This window comes from Simochromis diagramma, unplaced genomic scaffold (genome assembly GCF_900408965.1).
Source record: "Simochromis diagramma unplaced genomic scaffold, fSimDia1.1 OVJJ01000816.1, whole genome shotgun sequence".
Taxonomy (NCBI): domain Eukaryota; kingdom Metazoa; phylum Chordata; class Actinopteri; order Cichliformes; family Cichlidae; genus Simochromis; species Simochromis diagramma.
This window is the reverse complement of record NW_024386908.1, coordinates 1,690,907-1,710,923: the sequence shown is the minus strand read 5'-3', so window position 1 is coordinate 1,710,923 and position 20,017 is coordinate 1,690,907. Positions and strand designations below refer to the sequence as shown.

At 41.1% G+C, this 20,017-nt stretch overlaps 2 protein-coding genes across 5 annotated transcripts in view; one reads left to right on the top strand and one right to left on the bottom strand.

The window, feature by feature from the left end:
- rerg (RAS-like, estrogen-regulated, growth inhibitor) overlaps positions 1 to 1,317 on the bottom strand; it is a 48,152-nt gene extending 46,835 nt beyond the window's left edge. Inside the window, exon 1 of one of the 3 annotated variants that reach the window (XM_040035974.1) lies at positions 1,108 to 1,317. The gene's annotated coding sequence lies outside the window, so the exon portion shown is untranslated. The other 2 variants (XM_040035975.1, XM_040035976.1) reach the window with 2 other exon arrangements.
- Positions 1,318 to 5,911: 4,594 nt separating this feature from the next.
- The window catches only part of LOC120735675 (plexin-C1-like), a 19,649-nt gene continuing 5,543 nt past the window's right edge, over positions 5,912 to 20,017 (top strand). Inside the window, exons 1-11 of one of the 2 annotated variants that reach the window (XM_040035209.1) lie at positions 5,912 to 7,229; positions 8,228 to 8,350; positions 13,285 to 13,419; positions 13,494 to 13,594; positions 13,671 to 13,776; positions 13,855 to 14,020; positions 14,256 to 14,358; positions 15,840 to 15,915; positions 16,297 to 16,335; positions 16,430 to 16,563; positions 19,139 to 19,318. In XM_040035209.1, the coding sequence (XP_039891143.1) occupies positions 6,225 to 7,229; positions 8,228 to 8,350; positions 13,285 to 13,419; positions 13,494 to 13,594; positions 13,671 to 13,776; positions 13,855 to 14,020; positions 14,256 to 14,358; positions 15,840 to 15,915; positions 16,297 to 16,335; positions 16,430 to 16,563; positions 19,139 to 19,318 (2,168 nt within the window). In that variant the 5' untranslated portion in view covers positions 5,912 to 6,224. The remainder of the gene's footprint in view (positions 7,230 to 8,227; positions 8,351 to 13,284; positions 13,420 to 13,493; positions 13,595 to 13,670; positions 13,777 to 13,854; positions 14,021 to 14,255; positions 14,359 to 15,839; positions 15,916 to 16,296; positions 16,336 to 16,429; positions 16,564 to 19,138; positions 19,319 to 20,017) is intronic. The other variant, XM_040035208.1, reaches the window with a different exon arrangement.

Genomic DNA, 20,017 nt, shown 5'->3' with positions numbered 1-20,017 from the left:
ATGATGTGCTGCTGTTATCTATGCATTAGTGTTAACATTAAAGTGCATTGTAACTAGTTGCAGTGATTTTTTTTCTTATAGGTTAACACGTTCAAGGGATATTAAGTAGCAAAAACTGAGAGTATGTCAGTTGTACTTGTGTTTTTTTAGTAAGTGCACCAGTTACAATGCTTCATCAGAAGGCAGAGACTGTAGTGCTTCACAGCTCTGTTTACAAAAAGGACTATTATACACTTATTTAAGCTATTATAAACACAATATAGCAACATTTATCTCTGTTTTAAATATCATGATTATAATGAGTACATGCATATTATTTTTCATTATTATTAATATAATTATTATTACTATTTATTAATTAATTATTATTCTTATCTGGCCTTCAGTCCAGATTGAATTGATTGAAATTCAGTGCATAAGCAGTATATCAAAGCCACTCAGCATTTCCTTGCCCCTCTTCTTCTGCCCAGTTTGGCAGGCACCAGTGCTGGGCGACAGGACCCTAAATCCCATAAAGATTTGGCCTGTTCTGCAGTACTCGGGGCTGCCCATGAATGCGAATGGAGAAGGAGAAGGGAGATCAAGCAGCAGAGTAACACGAAACTGCATATTCATAAAGACCGAACTCTTTTGGTTGTATTACAAAACTGGATTCTGGCTTTCTCTTTCATTGCTCCATTTTAATTTCCTAAATAACTGACTTGCAAGACTTTTCCAACTTGCAACACGTCATTAAGACCACAGACTAAATTAGATTAAGCTATGGTTAAGGTTAATTTAAAGCAATCCCAGCAACACTTAGGATAGACTTTCCCCCCATGAGACTCAACCTCACCTCAGGAAACACGAGCTTCCTTAAAAGGATTCCCTCAGCTGCTAATATATCAGACCTCTTGGCCTGACCACAAGTCTGATCGCTTCCACGCCTCTATATTGCGGGGATTTCGCCTCACGAGAAAACACCGGCAGGGCGACTCACCGGTGACCGCTGAATTCAGTAGTAATTCCTCCGGTGATGAAATCAAGAGGACAGAAATGGGGGGAAAGAGAGGGAAACAAGAAAGAAAAAAGTTGACAGGTCCGATGATCGAAAATAATGTGTCTGACCTTCTGAGGTGCAGATGCGGACGCTGCGCACCTCTGGGCAGAGGGGGAGGTGAACACGGATAGGTGGATGGACGGGTGGATGGAAGAGGAGATCCTGTCCGTGCGGACTGAGCAGCAGCTCTGACGGGGATGAATGAATCCCAAAAACAGAGCCTCAGTGGAAATATATAGAGAAGAGCTGCTGGAGTTCCCGACACTCTGCTGCCTCTGACCGGGCTGATGCTGCGTGCCGCTGCATGAGCACAACGAGGGGGACAGCGGCCTCTGGTGGCGGGGAGCGATAACACAGGCTTCGAGATTCTAAAGGGAAATTCCACTATTTTCCAGTTCCTCTCTCATTTCGCCAAACCCCCTAAAGATTTCAAAGATCTCAAAAAGTTAAACGATATTCTTCCAAACCGTCTATGTTAGATTTTTTTCCAGTGTTTTGGCGGCATTTAGGCAAATGACACGCACAACTTAAATGTGCTATGACATGTAAACACAGACACTTTTTCACTTTTATTAAACCCTGGCTGACTTTAAAAAGAGCACCACAGAAATGTACAGTGGACTAAAACGTGTTCGGACACAAAAACAAAGTGGGGAGTTTGTCTGTGAAGGTTCAGCCAGTTTCAAGCAACTTAAAACAGTCCAGATGCTTTTCTTTCCAAGCTCCTTAGACAAAAATGTGGAGTTATTTAAAACTTTAGACAATATAAATCATTAAACTGAGAAAAGCAAAATGATACTCGTGAAACTATATGCAGCAGAAAACATACAAAGAAAATATATACAGTCTGAGAACATGGCACCAAAACTGTATTGTCCAGTAGAGTCACGCTGCATACATCCAGCAGCCAGTTTATTATGTGTGCCTGTTCAGGTCAAACTGAGCATCACGATGGTGAAGAAAGATGATAGAATGTGTCGTGGCTGTTGATGCCAGACAGGCTGATTCTGCTTGGATTTTCCAGAACAATGATCTCTGTGGTTTACAGAAAATGGTATAAAGAAGTTGAGATATCCAGTGAGCTGTATTTTCCTGGGGGAAAATACCTTCCTGATGCCAAAGGTCAGTGGAGAATGGTCAGACGGCTTTGAGCCAATAGTGAGGCAACAGGAACCATTTGTTACCATCAAGGTGTGCAGAAGAGCAGCTCTAAGTGCACAACACAAAGTAAATGGGCTACAGCAGCAGAAGACCACACCAGGTGTCCTGATCCTCCGGTCCTCTCTAGAGCTCCGTTTGTTTTGGATGTTTTCTCTCCCTCTTCATTCCTCCTCCTGGTCCCTGCCTCAATCTCCACGACTGCTCATCATCACTCACCTGCTGCATGATTGCTCTGCCACTACTTAAAGCCACGGCGGACTGTTGTTCATTGCTGGGTTGTTGTGCTTACCTTCGTTAGTGTAGTCCCAGCTCTCTTTGTGAATCTCCGAGTCTCATCGTGATTCCTGATTTTTCCTAACGATTCTCAGGATCCCTGCCTGTTTCATGTGGACCCTGCTTGGATGAGTGTCAGTGAGTTTCAGCGTGGGAGTGGATTGAGTACGAGTGAGTCACAGACAGTGTGAAGAGGACTGTGGACGTGGACCATTGCCCTGGACCTTCCCCTAGATTTCCTGGGGCCCGTGTCCCTTCATCACTGTAATTCAATTCAATTCAATTTTATTTATATAGCGCCAAATCACAACAAAAGTCACCTCAAGGCGCTTAAATATGTACATATGTGTATATATTTCACTTGGTGTTGTTGTAAATAAACCTCCCTTTACATGCACAGCTCTGAGTCCTGCATTTAAGTCCTGCCTGAACAGCCGTGACACCAGCCGCATGTTAGCTAACATCAGTCCATCAGACACTTTGATCCACAGCAGAACATTAAGAAAACAATGAAATTATCCTCACTTTGCTGTGGATGTTATTGACCCACAGAGGGTTGACTCAGTGTACTGCTGCTTGTTAAAACTCTTAATTTGCAACAACCAAAGCATTGTTTTACTATTAGTTTGGGTCGTCATTGTAAAAACAGAAAAAAACTTTCTTGTGTGATACATTATGTCTGTCTGCTTTCATAAAATGCTACTTCAGCTAGTCCTGTATGAGCGCCCTCCTAGGGAGGACAGCGGCCTCTGGTGGCCACAAGTCATAACAAAGGTTCTGAGTTTATAAAGGGGAATCCCTACACCTGTTTCACACACCCTGCCCGGGATGAGGGGCTACAGGCAGTTTTTGGGGCACCCTCCCAGTTTGCTGCTGGTTTCGGGGGGGAGCTGGATGTTCTGGTGTGGTCACTGACCCACTCCCTTGGTTGCTTGGGGTGGCTAGGACCTCCTTGATGGGAGGGGCTCTGCCGGGTGGTTCTTGGGCACCTGTGGCCCTTTGACCCTGTTCTCGGACCAGGGCAGCCAGCCTCTAGCGGGGTCGACTACCTCTGGTCCTCTGGGACTCTCACCCCTTAGCTATGGGAAACCCATCTGGGCCCTTCCTGCTTCCTCTACTGGAATAGATGCGTGGATGACGCAGATGTGTGTTGGGGGCTTTGGATGGCATGTATCATGATCTGAGTGAGTGTTTAGTGTTTTTCCACCTTATTTACTTATAAATAAATAACTAAATAAATACGTTTTCAATTACTCTCTCCCCTTTATCTAAATCCCCCTAAAGTTTCCCCCCAGCTATACCCAATGATAGCAACATCAGCAAAAAGGAACTCTAGAAGCCCGAGAAATATCAAGGGCTGAGGGGGGAGCTTGAGAAGATGTGGAGGGTGAAGGCAACAGTACTAGTGTGATAACTGCAGCATCGGGGCAGCTACCCCCAAATTGAGCCAGTGGCTCCAGCAGATCCCAGGAGTGATATCAGAGATCTCTGTCCAGAAGAGCGTAGTCCTGGGAACGGCAAAGATAATGCGCCAGGGCATGTGTATCCAGTACACTTTCCAGCCTAGGTCCCACATGCTACTACTGGGATATGAGCAAGAGAGACAAAACTGAAGCTATATCAGCTCGGACATCATCTAGATTAACAAGGTTTGTGTCGGAACAATATGAGAACAGCATCCATCCCAAGCCTTGAGTTGGAGCAATACTCGAACAGCATATGGAAGAAGGACATCACCAGACCCTGACACGATTCATGCCTACTGGCTAAAGAAACTAACTGCACTCCATGAGTGTCTGGCAGCACATGCAGCACAACACTACACGCCTTTGCAACTTCAGGTTGGGGGTCTGACTCCCGACCAAGGCGTCTGAATCCAGTAAGGGTCCTTTTAGAGGTTTCAGAAAAACTGGAGAGGACTAAAGGAGAAGTGATGCATATTTATGGGACCCAAACACACTGTATGGCAGCATTTATTGAGAACACCTTGGTGGAGATTATTTTATATTGTGTCACAATTAAAGAGGGTTGTTATTAGCTTCCGGAAATCAGCTTTAGTGTCGAAATCTAGTTTTCAGCTAATGTTTTTTTTATTGATTTAAAACTTAAACGTCATCTTACTCTGTGTTGAGGGAAAGGGAACTACTGTAATTGTGCCTCTTTTTTGTTCCTGGATATTCATACATACAGAAAAAAAGACTTCAGGGGCATAAATACACATATACCATTGTGAAAATATTCTTTTTAACAAGAGAGAGGACAGTTCTCATAATGCTGGACACAAATGGAGAACTGATTCACTTGAGTCTGTTGGATCAGGAAATGTGACGACGCTGCACTTGTGGTCAACTAGACCACGACCACGAGTCACATGCCACTGTTCATCAACAACCCAGCCGTGCATTACAGAAGCACTTACGCCTTACTTAAAACTTTTTTTTTTTAAATTGTTTGCATGTTCAAATATTCTGTGTATTTTTGAGTGAACGGGCTGTTTATGGCATTCTGTTTATCATTAATTATGATTTTATATTGTAACCATATTCGCGACACTTAACACTTTTCATGTTTGAGATTTGTGAACAGAGATTTGTCCTCACACCATCTTTCACCACCACTGCGGAGCAGCTTTCCGGCCGACTCCACACACACACACACACACACACACACACACACACACACACACACACACACACACACACACACACACACACACACACACCTCTCCCTCCAGGCCCGGTGTCACTGAAATGGCTCCCCTGCAGTGGAGCCATTTACCACACCTCCGCCAAAATATTTAACAGAAAATATTCAGAGCAGCACTTTGATACTCACACGTTGGGACTTATAAATAATATTTATATCCTATAAATATGTTTTAAAACCCCCCACACCTGTACTAATGAAGATGCTGGTGCACAACTACATTTTCTTCCCCTGAGTGGTGATTCCCTGCTGCTACATAGCAGAGCAAGGGATCACTGAAGCTGTGTGTGTGTGCGTGCATTAAGGTGTTGAATAAAAATGATTAAATATTAAGATTTTGTCAGTACCCTTATGTCATTGTGTTACAGGACATGTTACAACTAACCCAGACTATGGGGTTAATTGCATCATTTCACTCTTTGTGTTTGAGACCATACCATGCAAGTACTAATTGTATTGCTGAGAAAATATCTGTACTATTTAACAGCAGAGACATGTAAATAGTTTGCATTACATTTTGCATCCACTACTTTAAAAGAGCTCGAAAGCTACAAATGCCAGAAACAGGGGAGACCGGGTATAGTTGTAACTATTTCTGGCTATTGTACTCACAAACACATATGCAGCGAAATATTGCCATAAGAATACAACGCTGAACTACTTCCTGTTCACCGCAGGGGTACAAAGCGAAACTTTTTTTCGGAAATGAAGACACTGAGAGAGTGCTGCTCTTAAAAGGTTGCACACTTTTGACAACTGTGCACGTCAGAAAGAGGATGTGTCTTGTCTTCCTTAGTTTTTTCTGACTTCATGGCACTGAGAGAGAGGCTGCTTACTGTTAACTTTTCTCTTATATATAATTTCTGACAGGATGTAAAAAAGCCGAACAGGCTTTGTTCTGACGTTTCGGAAGGCAGTATTCGTCTCAGCTTTTAGACCCACGCTGCGCTTTTACGCACAAGTCTTGAGACACCACGTCAGAGAGAGAGAGCCGAGAGCCGTGCCAGACTTCGCTGTGTAGAGGAAGTATTGCTGTAGGTTCAAGATGATCCTGCTGCTCGCTCTGCTTTCTGTTCTCTGCGGAGAACCGGGTTTGTGCCTGGAGGAGGATGGAGGCTTCACGTTTAATGGAGACATCCGTCAGTTCGCCGTGACCTCAAACACACTTTACGTCGCCACAAAGGAGAGGCTGTACCAGCTGAGCCACGGCCTGAGTCTGATCAACAGTCTGACCCAGAGAGGAATCTTAAAGACCGGAAACCAGCAGGATGGTGTCCAGTTTTACCGGGTTTCTGAGGCAGCTGAGTGGAACGCAACTTTCAGCATCAACGTGCTGTTGCCTTTCACAAAGAATGACTCTCTGATCAGCTGCGGTGTGACTGACGATGACTGTGGTTACTGCGAGATTCTGGACCTGCAGAACATCTCCAACCTTCTGTACAGGGAACACTTCCAGGTGGGACCTCTGAAGAACAGCAGCAGGTCTGTCAGCTTTCTGGTGGATGTGAAGAAGAAAACTCAGACTGACGCTTACATTCTGACCGCGATCCAACAAAACAAAGAGCAGCCCGAAAACAACAAGTGTGGTATTAATCAGCAGGCTGTCAAGCTTCAGAATACGGATAACAAACAGGGTGGAGGTATTTTTTCTGTGACTGATGGAGCTTCGGGCACACCTGGGATCAAAAGTAAAGGTGATGTGGAGTTTGTTGACGGGTTTCAGATCAGTTCAACCATCTATCTGTTCTCCAACGTGCTCTCAGCTCGAACAAACAGAGTCCGTCTCATTTGGCTCGAAGGCGATAAAAGTAAAACTGACACACTCAGGTCTCTGCGGGGCGCGACTCTCAGTGTCTCTAACGGTGAACGCAGCAGACTCGTGGCCTCCTCGGTCATCCCGGGGGAGCAGCCGGTGCTTTGGAGCGGCGTGTTCAGTATCGATGGAGGAGACACCGACACCGAGCTGATGGTGTTTGACATCAGCCCTGATTACAGCCCGAACACCGACAGAGATCCAGACTTCTACACCTCTGCGCCAACAGAAGTGACGGTGGGTCGCTGAATAACTTAAGTTTATTTTTTAATGGTTATTTTTTTGTGTTGAAACTGTTTCCACCTGTCCCATTTTTTCCCTCTGGTTTGTAGAAAGTAGCATTAAGTCATTGTTATGTGGCATCAAAAAGACATAACAACTGTAAGAAATGTGCAGGGGCACAATCTACTGTATTATTAAACTAAACAAAAAATAATTATGGTGGAACTAAAATAACAGCGACGAATCAAATAAATGACACAAAATATTCCGTTAAAAGTTTTAACTTTAGAAAACAGAAAAAAAATCCAGGGCCTCATATTGTAAAAAATGAACTAAAAGTCAAGACTGAATAAGGATTCTGAGGTATTTAAAGTACTGTGTTGTCCTGCTGGTTCATGTGAAGATGTTTGATTTATTAAAAACCATAAAGTATACAGACCAGCTCAAGCCTTCTGTAGAGTTGGTGCTGTGCATTCATAGGACCTCATATTGATTCATTATCAGAATATTAGTTTTCCAAACTGTAAGTAAAAACCATGTTGCTGCAGCTGCTGACCAACACAACTCTCTGGATTTTAGCAGCTGTGGATGGGAGATCATTCTGTTTAGACAAGACGTGTTGTGTGTGAAACTGCATCTAATTAGTATTCAATTAAGTAAATGTATATAAACAGAAATGAACTATAAAAAAGTTTAGTTCCATTGATTCTTTAAGGCTAATTTTTAAACTGTACACATGATGTAATTAAAAAAAAAAGAAAAGAAAAAACCCTAAAACAGTACACGTGACATGTTGCCACATTATGTACTTCTTAATTTTCAACTGGCACTACGAAGTATTTGCTAGCACTTAATTTTTTGACAAGACAAAAATACAAAGTGAATAAATAGAGGTCACTTTGATGGCACAACAACACAAGGTAATGAGATGCTATTTCTATATCAGGTACTTTTAGTACTTCTTCTGGTTAGTTATTTGTAAATATCCGATCTGCTGGTTGCCTGTTTTTCAGCCAAAGATCCTGAAACCGAAGGCAGTGCTCTTCAGGCACAGCTCCATGACCTCTGTGCTGGCAGTGAGGCAGAGAGGCTGGATGGTTTTCTTCATTGGGACAGGAGACGGGCAGCTCATTAAGGTGTGTATTAAGTAATAGATATCAGTTAATAGAAATATGTATCTAACACTGCCTTCTGCTTGGATTCTCCTCCATCACTCATCATCCTCCACCTGCTTTCATGTAGTTGACAAAAAAAACCCTATTCAGCAGAGATTCTGTATTGACAGCTCACTCACATCGTTAAAGAATCATATTGTGCTTGCTTGACACAATATTTACCATATTTACTAAAGTATTTTCTTTCAGGGTGCATTTACGCTCATGTATAAATTATAATAGTAGCTTAATGGCTTTAATGGATGGAGGGATGCAGCTCCATGTAATGCCTTCCTCTGCCATAGTCTCTTGCATTTTACTGTGATCTAATAAAGCCAAAGATTAACTGAGTTCTCTTACCACTCCCACAAAGTTAGATAGATGCTACTGATGTCAGTTAGTGAAGTGATTTTCAGCAGATGAATCTCTGACTTAGGGTAGCCACCCAAACAAGACAGACTACCCCGATGCACTGGCACAGTTTACAAATGTGAAACAGTGAGCTCATATTACCACAGTAATCTGAGAAGCACATGAGTGTCAGGTCAAAGATCTGTATAGGAAGGGAAGAAAGCTTGAAACCACAATCAAGGAAGTCTGGAACAATGTTAGTCAGTTTACCGAGATGCAGAATGGTTCAATGAGAAGCATGATGAATAGATGAATATGAAGTACAATATAAGTACATAAGTGCGACTCTGAAAGCTGCCAAACAAAGGCTCACAGCTCAAGCCACTAAACTGAAGAAATAAACAATAAATGGTCTGTTCTCCAAAGCTCCAGTTCTGTTCTCCCAGCTACAACGAAATAATAACATGGGAACAGACGCACCCTGAACTGCAACTGAGTAATACTGGAAGAAGAAGAACTGGCTGAAGTCACTAGCAGCATTCCATGAAAGGCAAGTGAACACTTGCTCAGAAATAAAAACAGGATGAAGGCATCTACTCCTGTTTGACAGAGCAGTGCACCAAGACTCTTAGACCAGGCAGACCACCCTAAACACCGCTGCACTGACTACGAGAAAGCCTGTCACTCAGTGCCCCACACACAAACACTGGAGTGCTTGGCACTGTATCAGACTAACAGTGCACTAAGAACATTCATTCAACAACCCCACAGGCAATCACTCATGTCACCATAAAGTTTCAAACATATCTAGGTGATGCACTGTACCTACTGCTTTTGCATAGACCTCAACCCTCTAAGCCAGCTTATTGCAGAGAGCTGATACGGACATTAATTCAGGAGTGAAGCGATCATCAGTCAGCTCCTGTACAATGAATGATTGCAAAGAGAGTGAAGGTGATGGAGTTGCCAGAGGGCAGAGAAGCAGACATAAAGGATACAAGTACCTGGATATCCCACAGGTCAACAGGAAACATGACAGAAATGCACAAAGGTCAGCCACACTCAAGTAGACAAGATATGTACTGAGCAGCCAACTGAGTGGTAAAAAGTGTTGGGATTAAAACTACAAATACATAGGCCCTGACAGTCATTAGACACCCAGATAGAATAATAAGCTGGCCATAGGAGGAGGAGGATGCCACTGAAATCAAAATACGAAAACTCCTCACAGTGTACAGATATCTCCATGTTACTAGCAATGGGAAGCGGGAGGGTGAGGATCAGCGAGCGTCAGAGCCTCCTCAAATACATCAGAGAGGTGGTCCCTAAAGACTAACTGCTTCAAGACTGCCTCGGCAGTTGAAGACACATGTTAATGAGGAACAGGAGGAGGAACTATCCTGGACGAGCAAACCCCTGCATAGGCCGTACCACCGACAGGTAGACAAAGTGAAATCCTGCCAGCCGGTAAAAAGGCCAGCTTATTAAAGGACACGGTCTCTGATCTTGTAGTTATGGTTGTTCGTGTGCTGCCATGATCATGTAGGAGTCCACTACACCTGACAGGACCCAAGTTGCAGGCTGGCCAAAGGTACCCCAGTGACTATTCAGTACAAAGTAGCAGGATGTAAGATGAAAGCTGTGTACACTGAGAAGCACAACCAAGTGCCTGGGACAGTGTACAGGAAGATCTTTTCCCCACTCGAAGTCCCCAAGATCCAATGGAAACCAACCAGACAATGTGGTGGTTGACAAGGAACAAAAAAATGCAATTGTTTTCTTTTGAATAACCGCTGGGTTTGCCACATCCTGGCAGACAGCAAGATCAGGAAGGAGAGTGAGAAAAAAGAGAAATACCAAAGTGCTCTCAGTGGTAACAGGAGCATTAGGAGTTGTAACCCCCAAATTGGAAGAACGGCTTCAGTAGATTCCAGGCACAACATCAGAGATCTCTGTTCAGAAGAGTACAGTCCTTGGGACAGCTAAGCTAAGCACTGCCCCCAGATTCCCAGGCCTCTTGTAGAAGAGCCAATCTTGAGAAAGAACACAGACATACCAACCCACAGGGAGGCAGAGGGGGGTCTTATATAGATTGTATATCTTTTTCCATTAAAACACCTGTAAATTACTTACTGCTTAAAATTATTTTTGCATTACTTAAAATTGCTAATAGTTTAATTTGTGTCTCTTTTCCTCTATATTACCTGAAGTTACACAATACTTTAAATTCCTTACACTACTGTGTAACTGTCACAATGTAACAATTTCATTTAATTCTAGAGGAATTCGACGGAGTAAAGTGTAAAGTGTTCTAAAGTGTTTTTCTAACTGGATGCTGGCAGACAGTAAATGTTTCTGATGACACGACTCCTTTTCCAGTCACTATCTTGCAGCATTCGTGCTGATCCTGTTTAGAAATATGACACCATTACATCTGAGTGGGCCTCTGAAACGTTGCCATGATCTCAGTCATTCAGCACCGCTGCTGTTTGCTGCAGATATTTCTATTTTATTGCAAAACTGTTCTTTTCTGCTTCTTAGTCATTCTGCTATATAGAGCATGGCTTCTTCTAAGGAAGCAGCATGGATCATGAGTGCATTCATTTCTGTTTGTGGTTGAATACGAGAAGAGGAGGAGACAGATTTGCTGCACTCTGAGACATTGCTTAATCGATCTGAGAGTTTAATGGAAGTGTTTGTTTCAACATTTGAAATGCTGCCATGAGGCTCCATGTTACCCTCACCATCATTTTTAACACCCAGACCTTTAGCATGGATACCAACTGTAATACTTTATTTGGCTTAATTGCAATATAAAATGTTTGTCAGTTAAAGGTCATTATGGTCGCAGTATGACATTTGTGTTCATACATGCAAAGAAAGTGAACTCATCACAAACAATAAAATATGTCCACTTTCTCAGACCTTATGTTATCTTCTTTTAAAGGTACATGAAGTATTTTTAGGTAATTTAATAGAAAAAAGAACGTTGTGCTCATCAGTTATACAAGAAAGTGTGCCATTACGTCTTCAACCAAAGTGATACATTCTTATGAACTTGGACACAATCCATTAAAAATACATAAAAGGAGGCGTTTATTTGTGGCAGCTAAACAACAACAGGTGGTTATCAGGTGAGATTATGCCAGCTAATTTAGGCTCAATAGTCCTAAAAATCACACTTTAAAGTTTGATAACATTCTCACATCATATTAGAGTTTATTCATTAAGTGTCTGAGATCAACAGTATTAGATCCACTTCAAAGAAAGTTCCCCAATTTAGGCTAACAGCAGCTAAAAGAGGCTAACAGCTGCTAACAGCAGCAAAACTAGCAGCACTCGCCTACAGAAAAGTTCAGGATATCCTCAAGCACTCGTCTCATTATCACTGCCATAACTGAGCTTTACTGACTTATGGACTCCAAACGGACTTTCACAAAGTTTTACAGCCTCCTCCAGAGTAATTAGATGTGGTGTATTGCTGAGGTAAACAGCAGACATATTAAAAGGACCTGAAATATAAACAAAATATGACCTGGTTGAAAACAGTCCAGCCAAAAACAGGTTTAACTTTACGGTAACACCTACAATATAGCTCTTACAGGCCTTAGAAGTGGACTCTGAACTGGTTTTAATCTCTATAAACTTTTAATGAGTTGTGAGACGTTCCACTAATATTTTTCTTTTTTTAAATTTTGTTCCTGTTTTTGTAACTTTTTAAAAAAAAAAATGTATTGGCATCCAGTTCAAAAAAAGGATATAATGGTCAGTGTTCATTTTTTTATTACATTTTCTTTGCTTCAAAAAATGTATTTATTGTCTTTGTACTATTTAAAATTAAATGTATTTTTTAAATGTCTGTGCTGATATGACCCAATCTGTACAACCCTCAAAAGTTGGCGGTATCACTCTAACATGACCGCCAACCAGCTTGTAGACCGGGTTTCTTTAACTTGGATCTGGGGGTTGTTTTGAGATCATCCTCGAGGTTGGTGCCTTGTGATCAGGTCTGCAGAGGGGACCAAACAGAAAAACTATCACACCAGAGCTGCTGACTCACGGTGAACTCCCACATGTTCCACTGGTCTCATGTCAGTGTCTGATCATTTTAATATCTTATCACCTTTTGTTCCCCTTGCACTCTCACACTCACCATGACATCTCTGCACATCTCTTTACGCCTGAGTATCCTGAATTCATGTTTATCCTATTTTTCATATTGTCTGCTTTTGGAGACAAAGTTTAAAAAGCGTATTTACAGCTATTATTAAAGCTGTTAATTTACATTTAAAAAGCTGCGTCACCTTCATTTTAAGACCCAAATATATTTTGTGACTACATGAAATTTTTCATGGGGTCAGAAATTTAATAACTCTGACTCATGCACTGAGCAACACAATGACAGTTGGAGGATGTGATGAAATTAGGCAGCAACAAAGAGTTCTCTAAAACAGTAGCAGTGTTTTCTACACATTGTTTTTTATTTCTGCACTGGTGTGATCCTGTTATTAGTTTTAACCCAGTGTTCAAAGGCAAACTTGGCAAAACCTCCTTCTTGTTGTCAGCTGTCTGTGGACAGGAACTATCACGCTGGCTGTCCCACGGTGCTCTACAGGACCAGTGATGACCGCAAAGTGTTTCCCAAATTACATCTGGATCCAGTGGATCAGAAACATGTGTATGTGCCATTTAGTAACCAGGTACTTATATTTTTTACAGATTATCTGAACGTCACATGTACCTGTGCTGCATTTTACAGTGTTTGTTGTTCTAGATAAAGCGAGTTCCTGTGTCGAAGTGCAGCACGTACACAAATCTGGAGCAGTGTTGGTCTGCACAGGATCCATACTGTGTGTGGTGTAGCTCTAAACGCAGGTGAGAGAAACAACTCGTGCAGCTGACGTCTTCAAACAATCCTGAACTTGGTGATCATTACTTTTTCTTCTCGTAGCTGCACATTTGAAGATGACTGCACAGATTCAGACTGGCTGTCCATTCCTGATGGGTCCCAACACAAAATGATTTCCCACAGAGTGGAAAAGGACACAAACGGACAGGTGCAGCTTACAAACACACTCGGGACTGTAATCATTTGTGGCTTTCAGTTATTTGTCACTTTTGTTCTTCATTTTCAGATCTCACTAAAAGTCCACACACACCTGACTGTGGGTGAAGAAGTGTCATCGAGGTTTGCCTGTCAGTTTGCTGCAAGGTCCGGCTCGATTTGTGTTTCGAATAGCCCTCCTCCACAGTTCCCACAATGCACCTGCATCCTGTCTGATCGTACACTTCCTGCTGATGGTCAGTGGCTTTTCAGAAATAATTCCAAGAATTAAAAACACTTCACAGTAAAAGTTGTTTATTGATTTGCAACATTTGCCAACATAAGAAAATATATTATACTCAGAAATAATGATAGAGGTTCTCTGACTCTGTTTATTATTATATACTGGCTCAGCTCATTAAAACAGACATATCACTAATAACAGAGACACTGACATTCATCATAAGTTGTTTTTTTTTTTTTAATTTACAGGTCTTGATGTCACAGTAAAATTCAGACTTGGGACATCACCACTGTCACAACGACTGAGGTTAAACGACTGCTCTAACATCAGGGGAACGCCAATTTTCGCGTTGTAAGTCCATCAATATCAGAAAGAATTCAACGACTCACTGTGGACAGACTACAGTACATCAGACAGATCAGACAATCAGGTCACGGTTAGAAATCAGAGAGAATGAAACCTTCATGACCAAAGCTAGAAAGGTTTAATAATTGGATGAAACTGTATCAGACGTTGTTAGCGAGTGGTCTTTATTTTGGTGTAGTATAGCCATCGTCAAGACAAAAAGGACGTCTGGAGGTGTACAGAGACTTTTTACACAGGAATTTTTATCAAGTGAGCACTCGCAATGTGCTGTGGTCTGGAGTTTCCCCAGAGCAACATCATCATTATTGTTAGATGTTGTTAGTCAGCACAGTAAACTAACACAGCTTCCTAAATTCAGCTGTAGTCAGAACAACTTGGCGGAACATCAGCTGTTTTCCTGTAATTCCTGCAGAATAACGCAGGCTGAATGTTTCTGCAGTTCTCACTGAAGTGCACGCCAAGATTAAAGCAGAGACTAAAATATAAGAAATTAATAAAATTAATAAATGAGATATTAGATAAAAGACACATGAAAAGTACGAGAGTCGTCACATCCTCGATTCCTCCACTGCTTTCCTCTTGTCTCGGCGAGCGCAGACGCGTCTGCAAAAAAATTTTTTTCAGCTGCAAGGAATATTTTTGGTAAATTTTATGTTTTGTAGGGTGCTGAATCCAAAAATGATCTCCATTTCCCTCACATACAGTTTTGTTTGCAAAACAAGAGAAATTTACATTTTTTTAAAAAGCGCAACCGCGATGAAAAAATCAATATTTTATTCCAATTAACTCGGCATAATTTTTCTGAGATTCCTTACTTTCACTGTGAACAAACGAAACCTGTTGGGACACGATCATCTGAGGTCCTCACACTGCCACCGGACCCCCCCCCTCCTACTTACCCCCCTTAATTCCTCGCATTTTCTATGTGTATTTCTCTTGAGTTAGAAATATCAAATTAATGTAAGAAATCATTATTGGAAATGTTTTTTTTTTTTTACTCAAGTATAGGATACCAGATTTTGACTGCTTAATTGTACACTTAATTACATTAAAAACATGAGGTTTGCAAGAAAACCTGACGAGATGGGATTTTAAAAATATTTTTCCTGTTTTCAGTGAGTAAAAGTCAATAAGACACAGTCAAACAATCCTATGCAGTGTTTTGGTTGCCGACCTGTAATTCTCACCTGATGTCAGTAAAACATTTGTTATAACAAAACCACAGCTGTCTTTTATGATATCAGATCAGTGTCCACGATGTTTTATACTTAGACACAATGTGACTTGTTACTGTATCTGGTCCTTTTTTAGTCCCACACACAGAAAGTCTGATCACCTTAAATGACTGAAACAACTCACAGTCAGAGTAAAAAGAAAGCTGTTTCCCGTCTCTTCTTCATGCTCATCTTTTTTGTGATTACACCTTTTATTTTGTTCATCTCATCTCCAATATGTTTCCTGTCCAGGTGTCAGAAGTGCATCAAAGCTGGTTGTGGATGGAACAAAAACAGCTGTTCCTGGGCTAACCAAGGAAAGACTGATGTACTAATGACTGATTTTCTGGATTTTCATACTTCATATCAGTCTGTGCTACATTATTTTAAAGTCATCACTTTTAACATTGAGCAAGAAACATGGGATTGATGGTAGAAAATGAAACTATTAAACATACACCAGAGATGCTAAAGAACGATTTTTTAACTTAAAAAATGTTATTCACCAAAACAATACCAAGTGCTTATTGCTTCATCAGTACAATGATTTACATGTCTAGATTATAAAAAAAAATGGCAATACTTTTATTAGCAGTTTTCTGTTTACTCCTCTTTTTGAACTAAACTAACGTTAGCTACAACAGGTCCTAGGTCAGTCCTGATAGATTACAGTGCTGTGCAGATGCTAAGTGCTGTATCCCTCCCGCAGGACAGAGCTTGCAACGATTTGGAGTCTGGGAAGAAATCTGTGAGTCTGATCCTCATTATCCCCATCCAGTAGAGGTTATGATGTCAGCAGAAGGAAACTAAACGATCTGATTATTTTTGTGTGTTGCTGCCAGGGGCCGGAGATCTACTCCATCACTCCCAGTGTGGTGTCTTTCTATGGGAGTAACCATGCGGTGTTATCAGGTCAAAATCTTGGTTTTGTAACACGAGTGAGGATCCAGACGCACGCTGAATGTACTCCAAAAGAGTGAGTCACTGTACAGATCACTAAGATGCTGAGAAATAACTGAATAAAGAGCAGATTTTAATCCAGGGGAACACCACCCATATTACAAACCAGAGGTGCGGACTCGAGTCATTAATTTTATGGCTTGAAAAAAAGACTTGTGACTTGACTTGGACTTTTACACCAATGACTTGGGACTTGAATTGGACTTGAACCTGTTTGCTTGAAAAGGTTTGCTATATTACTCCAAATCTAAAATTTAACAGGCATATGATATAAAAAGTGTGCACCATTTATTCATTCATTCATTCACCACACTACGTACTGTGTGCATGAGCTGTTGCACAGCCAATCAAATTAACCAGATTTTTTTTAAAAAACAAAAAACAAAAAAACACTCAAGCCAAAAATGCTGCCAAGAGGAATTTCTTTCAGGTACATAAACTACGAAGTAGTCAACAAAAAATGAAATGCAATATGCAAAAACATGCAAGAAGAGAATCACAGACGAAGATGGAACAACTTCCAACTTCGTCCGACATTTGAAGTTGCATAAAGAACAGTAGGTGGTGCTTCTCTTTTGCTACAATGTGATAGCTGACTTCATCTTACTAGCAAATGTTGTCCAGGCTACGTTGATGATATTGTTTGGCTTTCACGTCTATGATATTTTTGTTATGCTATTTTAAATCCAATTCTACAAGCGCATCTAACATGCAGCTTGTTATCTCAGAATTGTCGGTGGATGGTGAGCGGGGTCAGTTTCAGAAATTGGGTCCCGTACCTGAACTCAGGGAACACACACTCTGTGACTCAGACATAGACACATACAGACACATATGTGCACAAACAGACTAGGCAGGAGAGAGAGGACATGCCAATCACAGCGCACTACATTTACTGCAATGGTTCTTTGTTTTGTACTGTGGAAATCTCAGCAGCTTTTGTCTGAATAGAAGTTCTGCTTTTGCATTTTTTTCTTTTTTCTTTTAAAGACTTGAAAGGACTTGAAATTCAAAGTTTCAGACTTGTGACTTTACCAGGGACTTGATACTTGACTCGTGACTCGAGTATAAAGACTTCAGACTTACTTGATACTTGAAAAACAATGACTTGGTCCCACCTCTGTAACAACCAGTGTTGGTCAAGTTACTTGAAAAAAGTAATCAGTAACTAATTACCGATTACTTCCCCAAAAAAGTAATCCCGTTACTTTACTGATTACTTATTTTCAAAAGTAATTAATTACTTAGTTACTTAGTTACTTTTTAAAAACACGATTTACAACCTGAATAGGTGATAGAGCGATAGATCTTTCAGACCAATTCTACTTTTTCTGCATAATCCATCATACAAAATGTAATCAAATGGAAAAGTCTCTTTTTAAAACTTGTTTTATTAGTTTTAATCTTTTAACTTTATGCATCAAGCAAAAATGTAATTATATGCAACATTCTCTGACTGGAAGAAATTAGTTTAACATTTAAACCTATTTTCTGCACATTCCAGCACATAAAATAAAATATTTTTTGTGTTTACACTCAGTCTTTCAAATAGATGCAAGTAAAACACAGTAGAAAATAAATAAAGTCAAAGACTCAGCGGTCCTGTTGCTCTATTTTCACCTATAAAGCAGGAGTGGGGCAGGTGGAGGTTTACCCTGGTGCAGGTGTGCCGCAGCGGTCAGTTGAAGAATCCCATTACGTGGTTGCATACTCGGTGCTTGCTCGGAAGTTTAGGGTTTTGTTTTTTTTTTTCGCTGTAAAAAGAAGTTTTCTTCCCACGCACAGCGGACACTAATGTTTTTGTCACTTTTTATGGAATCAAACTCAAAGTAAGGTCAGTGCTTCCACGCTTTAAACGCTGCACGCTCATACTCTCTCCCACAATCGATATATGATCCATTGTTGATCTGCACACAGCTGTTGTCACTAACGTCGCACTCGCTTACGTCACTGTCATGAGACATTCTCGCAAAAAAAAAAAAAATCACGGTTTTAGTAACGCAGTAACGCAGCGTTCCTACGGGAAAGCAACGGTAATCTAATTACAGTTTTTGCAATAGTAATCCCTTACTTTACTCGTTATCTGAAAAAAGTAATCAGATTACACGTTACTGCCCATCTCTGGTAACAAACCACCATATTCTACAATTTGGGAATATGTGAGTTCTCACCCAGCATTTATCGATGGCAAAATAGTTAAAAATGAGTTTAAAAAACACTGATACAGATTTCATTGACAACAAATATTCATTTTTACTGGACACGCTGATTTTTATTTATGTTTTTTTGGCTTTGGAGCTTTTAGACTCAGGCTTGCAGAAATTAGGACAAATGATGCACAGTTTGAAACGCAGATTGTTTGGTTTCTGAGTGTAAAACAGAAGGAGGAGAAATGTACTGTTGTCTGCACAGTAAGAAAAAACACAGCAGTTTACAGCATGCAGTGAAATTCACAATGAAGTCTCCCACACAAAACAATAAAATAACTTAAGCATTGAAAATTAAGGTGCAAACAACGAAATTAGTAAAAACCAAAAAAAGGTTTTCTGCATGTCGTGATGATGTCACTGAGTCTGTGTGTCTTTGCTCAGGTCTCCTATTTGGGACAACGCTGGCGTCAGTCTGACGTTCCACATTCCCAGCACAGATATCAAAGGTGTGGTCCGTGTGTGTGTTATCCTAGAAGATGGTAGTTGCCATGGTGACGCCAACATCACTTACCGCTCATTGCCATCCTGCGGCAACATTACTCCAAGCAGCAGCTGGATGAGGTAAAATTAGTTTTGCACAATTCGTTAGTGATAACTGCTGATCGTAGATCCACAACTTCCAGAAGCCGAGGTTACAGAAAGAGTTTGAACTCTTTGCTTAATGTCAGTTTCTTTGCAATTATGATTAAAAGAAACTTGTGCTGATAGTTGTTTTTGAGGAGGCCACCTTTAGCTAAATTGTAAAACTACTAGTTTTTAGTACCAAACTATCATATAGAACCAAATTAACAACTCCAGGGAAAACGTCCCCAGGGAATCCCCAGACGCCTAAGGCCGTCCCTACCCTCATATCAACCACAATAGCGAAGGCAGGACCAAACCATGACCCCCCAGCCATATGTGCTCCATGTGTCTCATTTAATGTGACATATGGAGCACACTGTCTCTAAGAAATTATCTTCTGAAGAAGTGCAATAACAAACCTGATTAATCAAAATCAAAATCATCTGCAGATCATTTTATTGGAGATTATGTATCGTAATTTCAGGAGCAGGACCACGCTTCCAAACACGCTCGTCTATAGATGACAACCTTCTGGTTCCCCCAGTTCTGCAAGCTGTTCATTCTTGTTTACATGCACCACCCTCCCTCCGTCCTTGTTCTCCATTCTTTAACTTCTTCACTTCTATTTAGTACATGGGGATCTGCCAGGGAGCCGTCGCCAGTCCCCTTCGAGGGCTTCCCCAATCCACAGCTCAA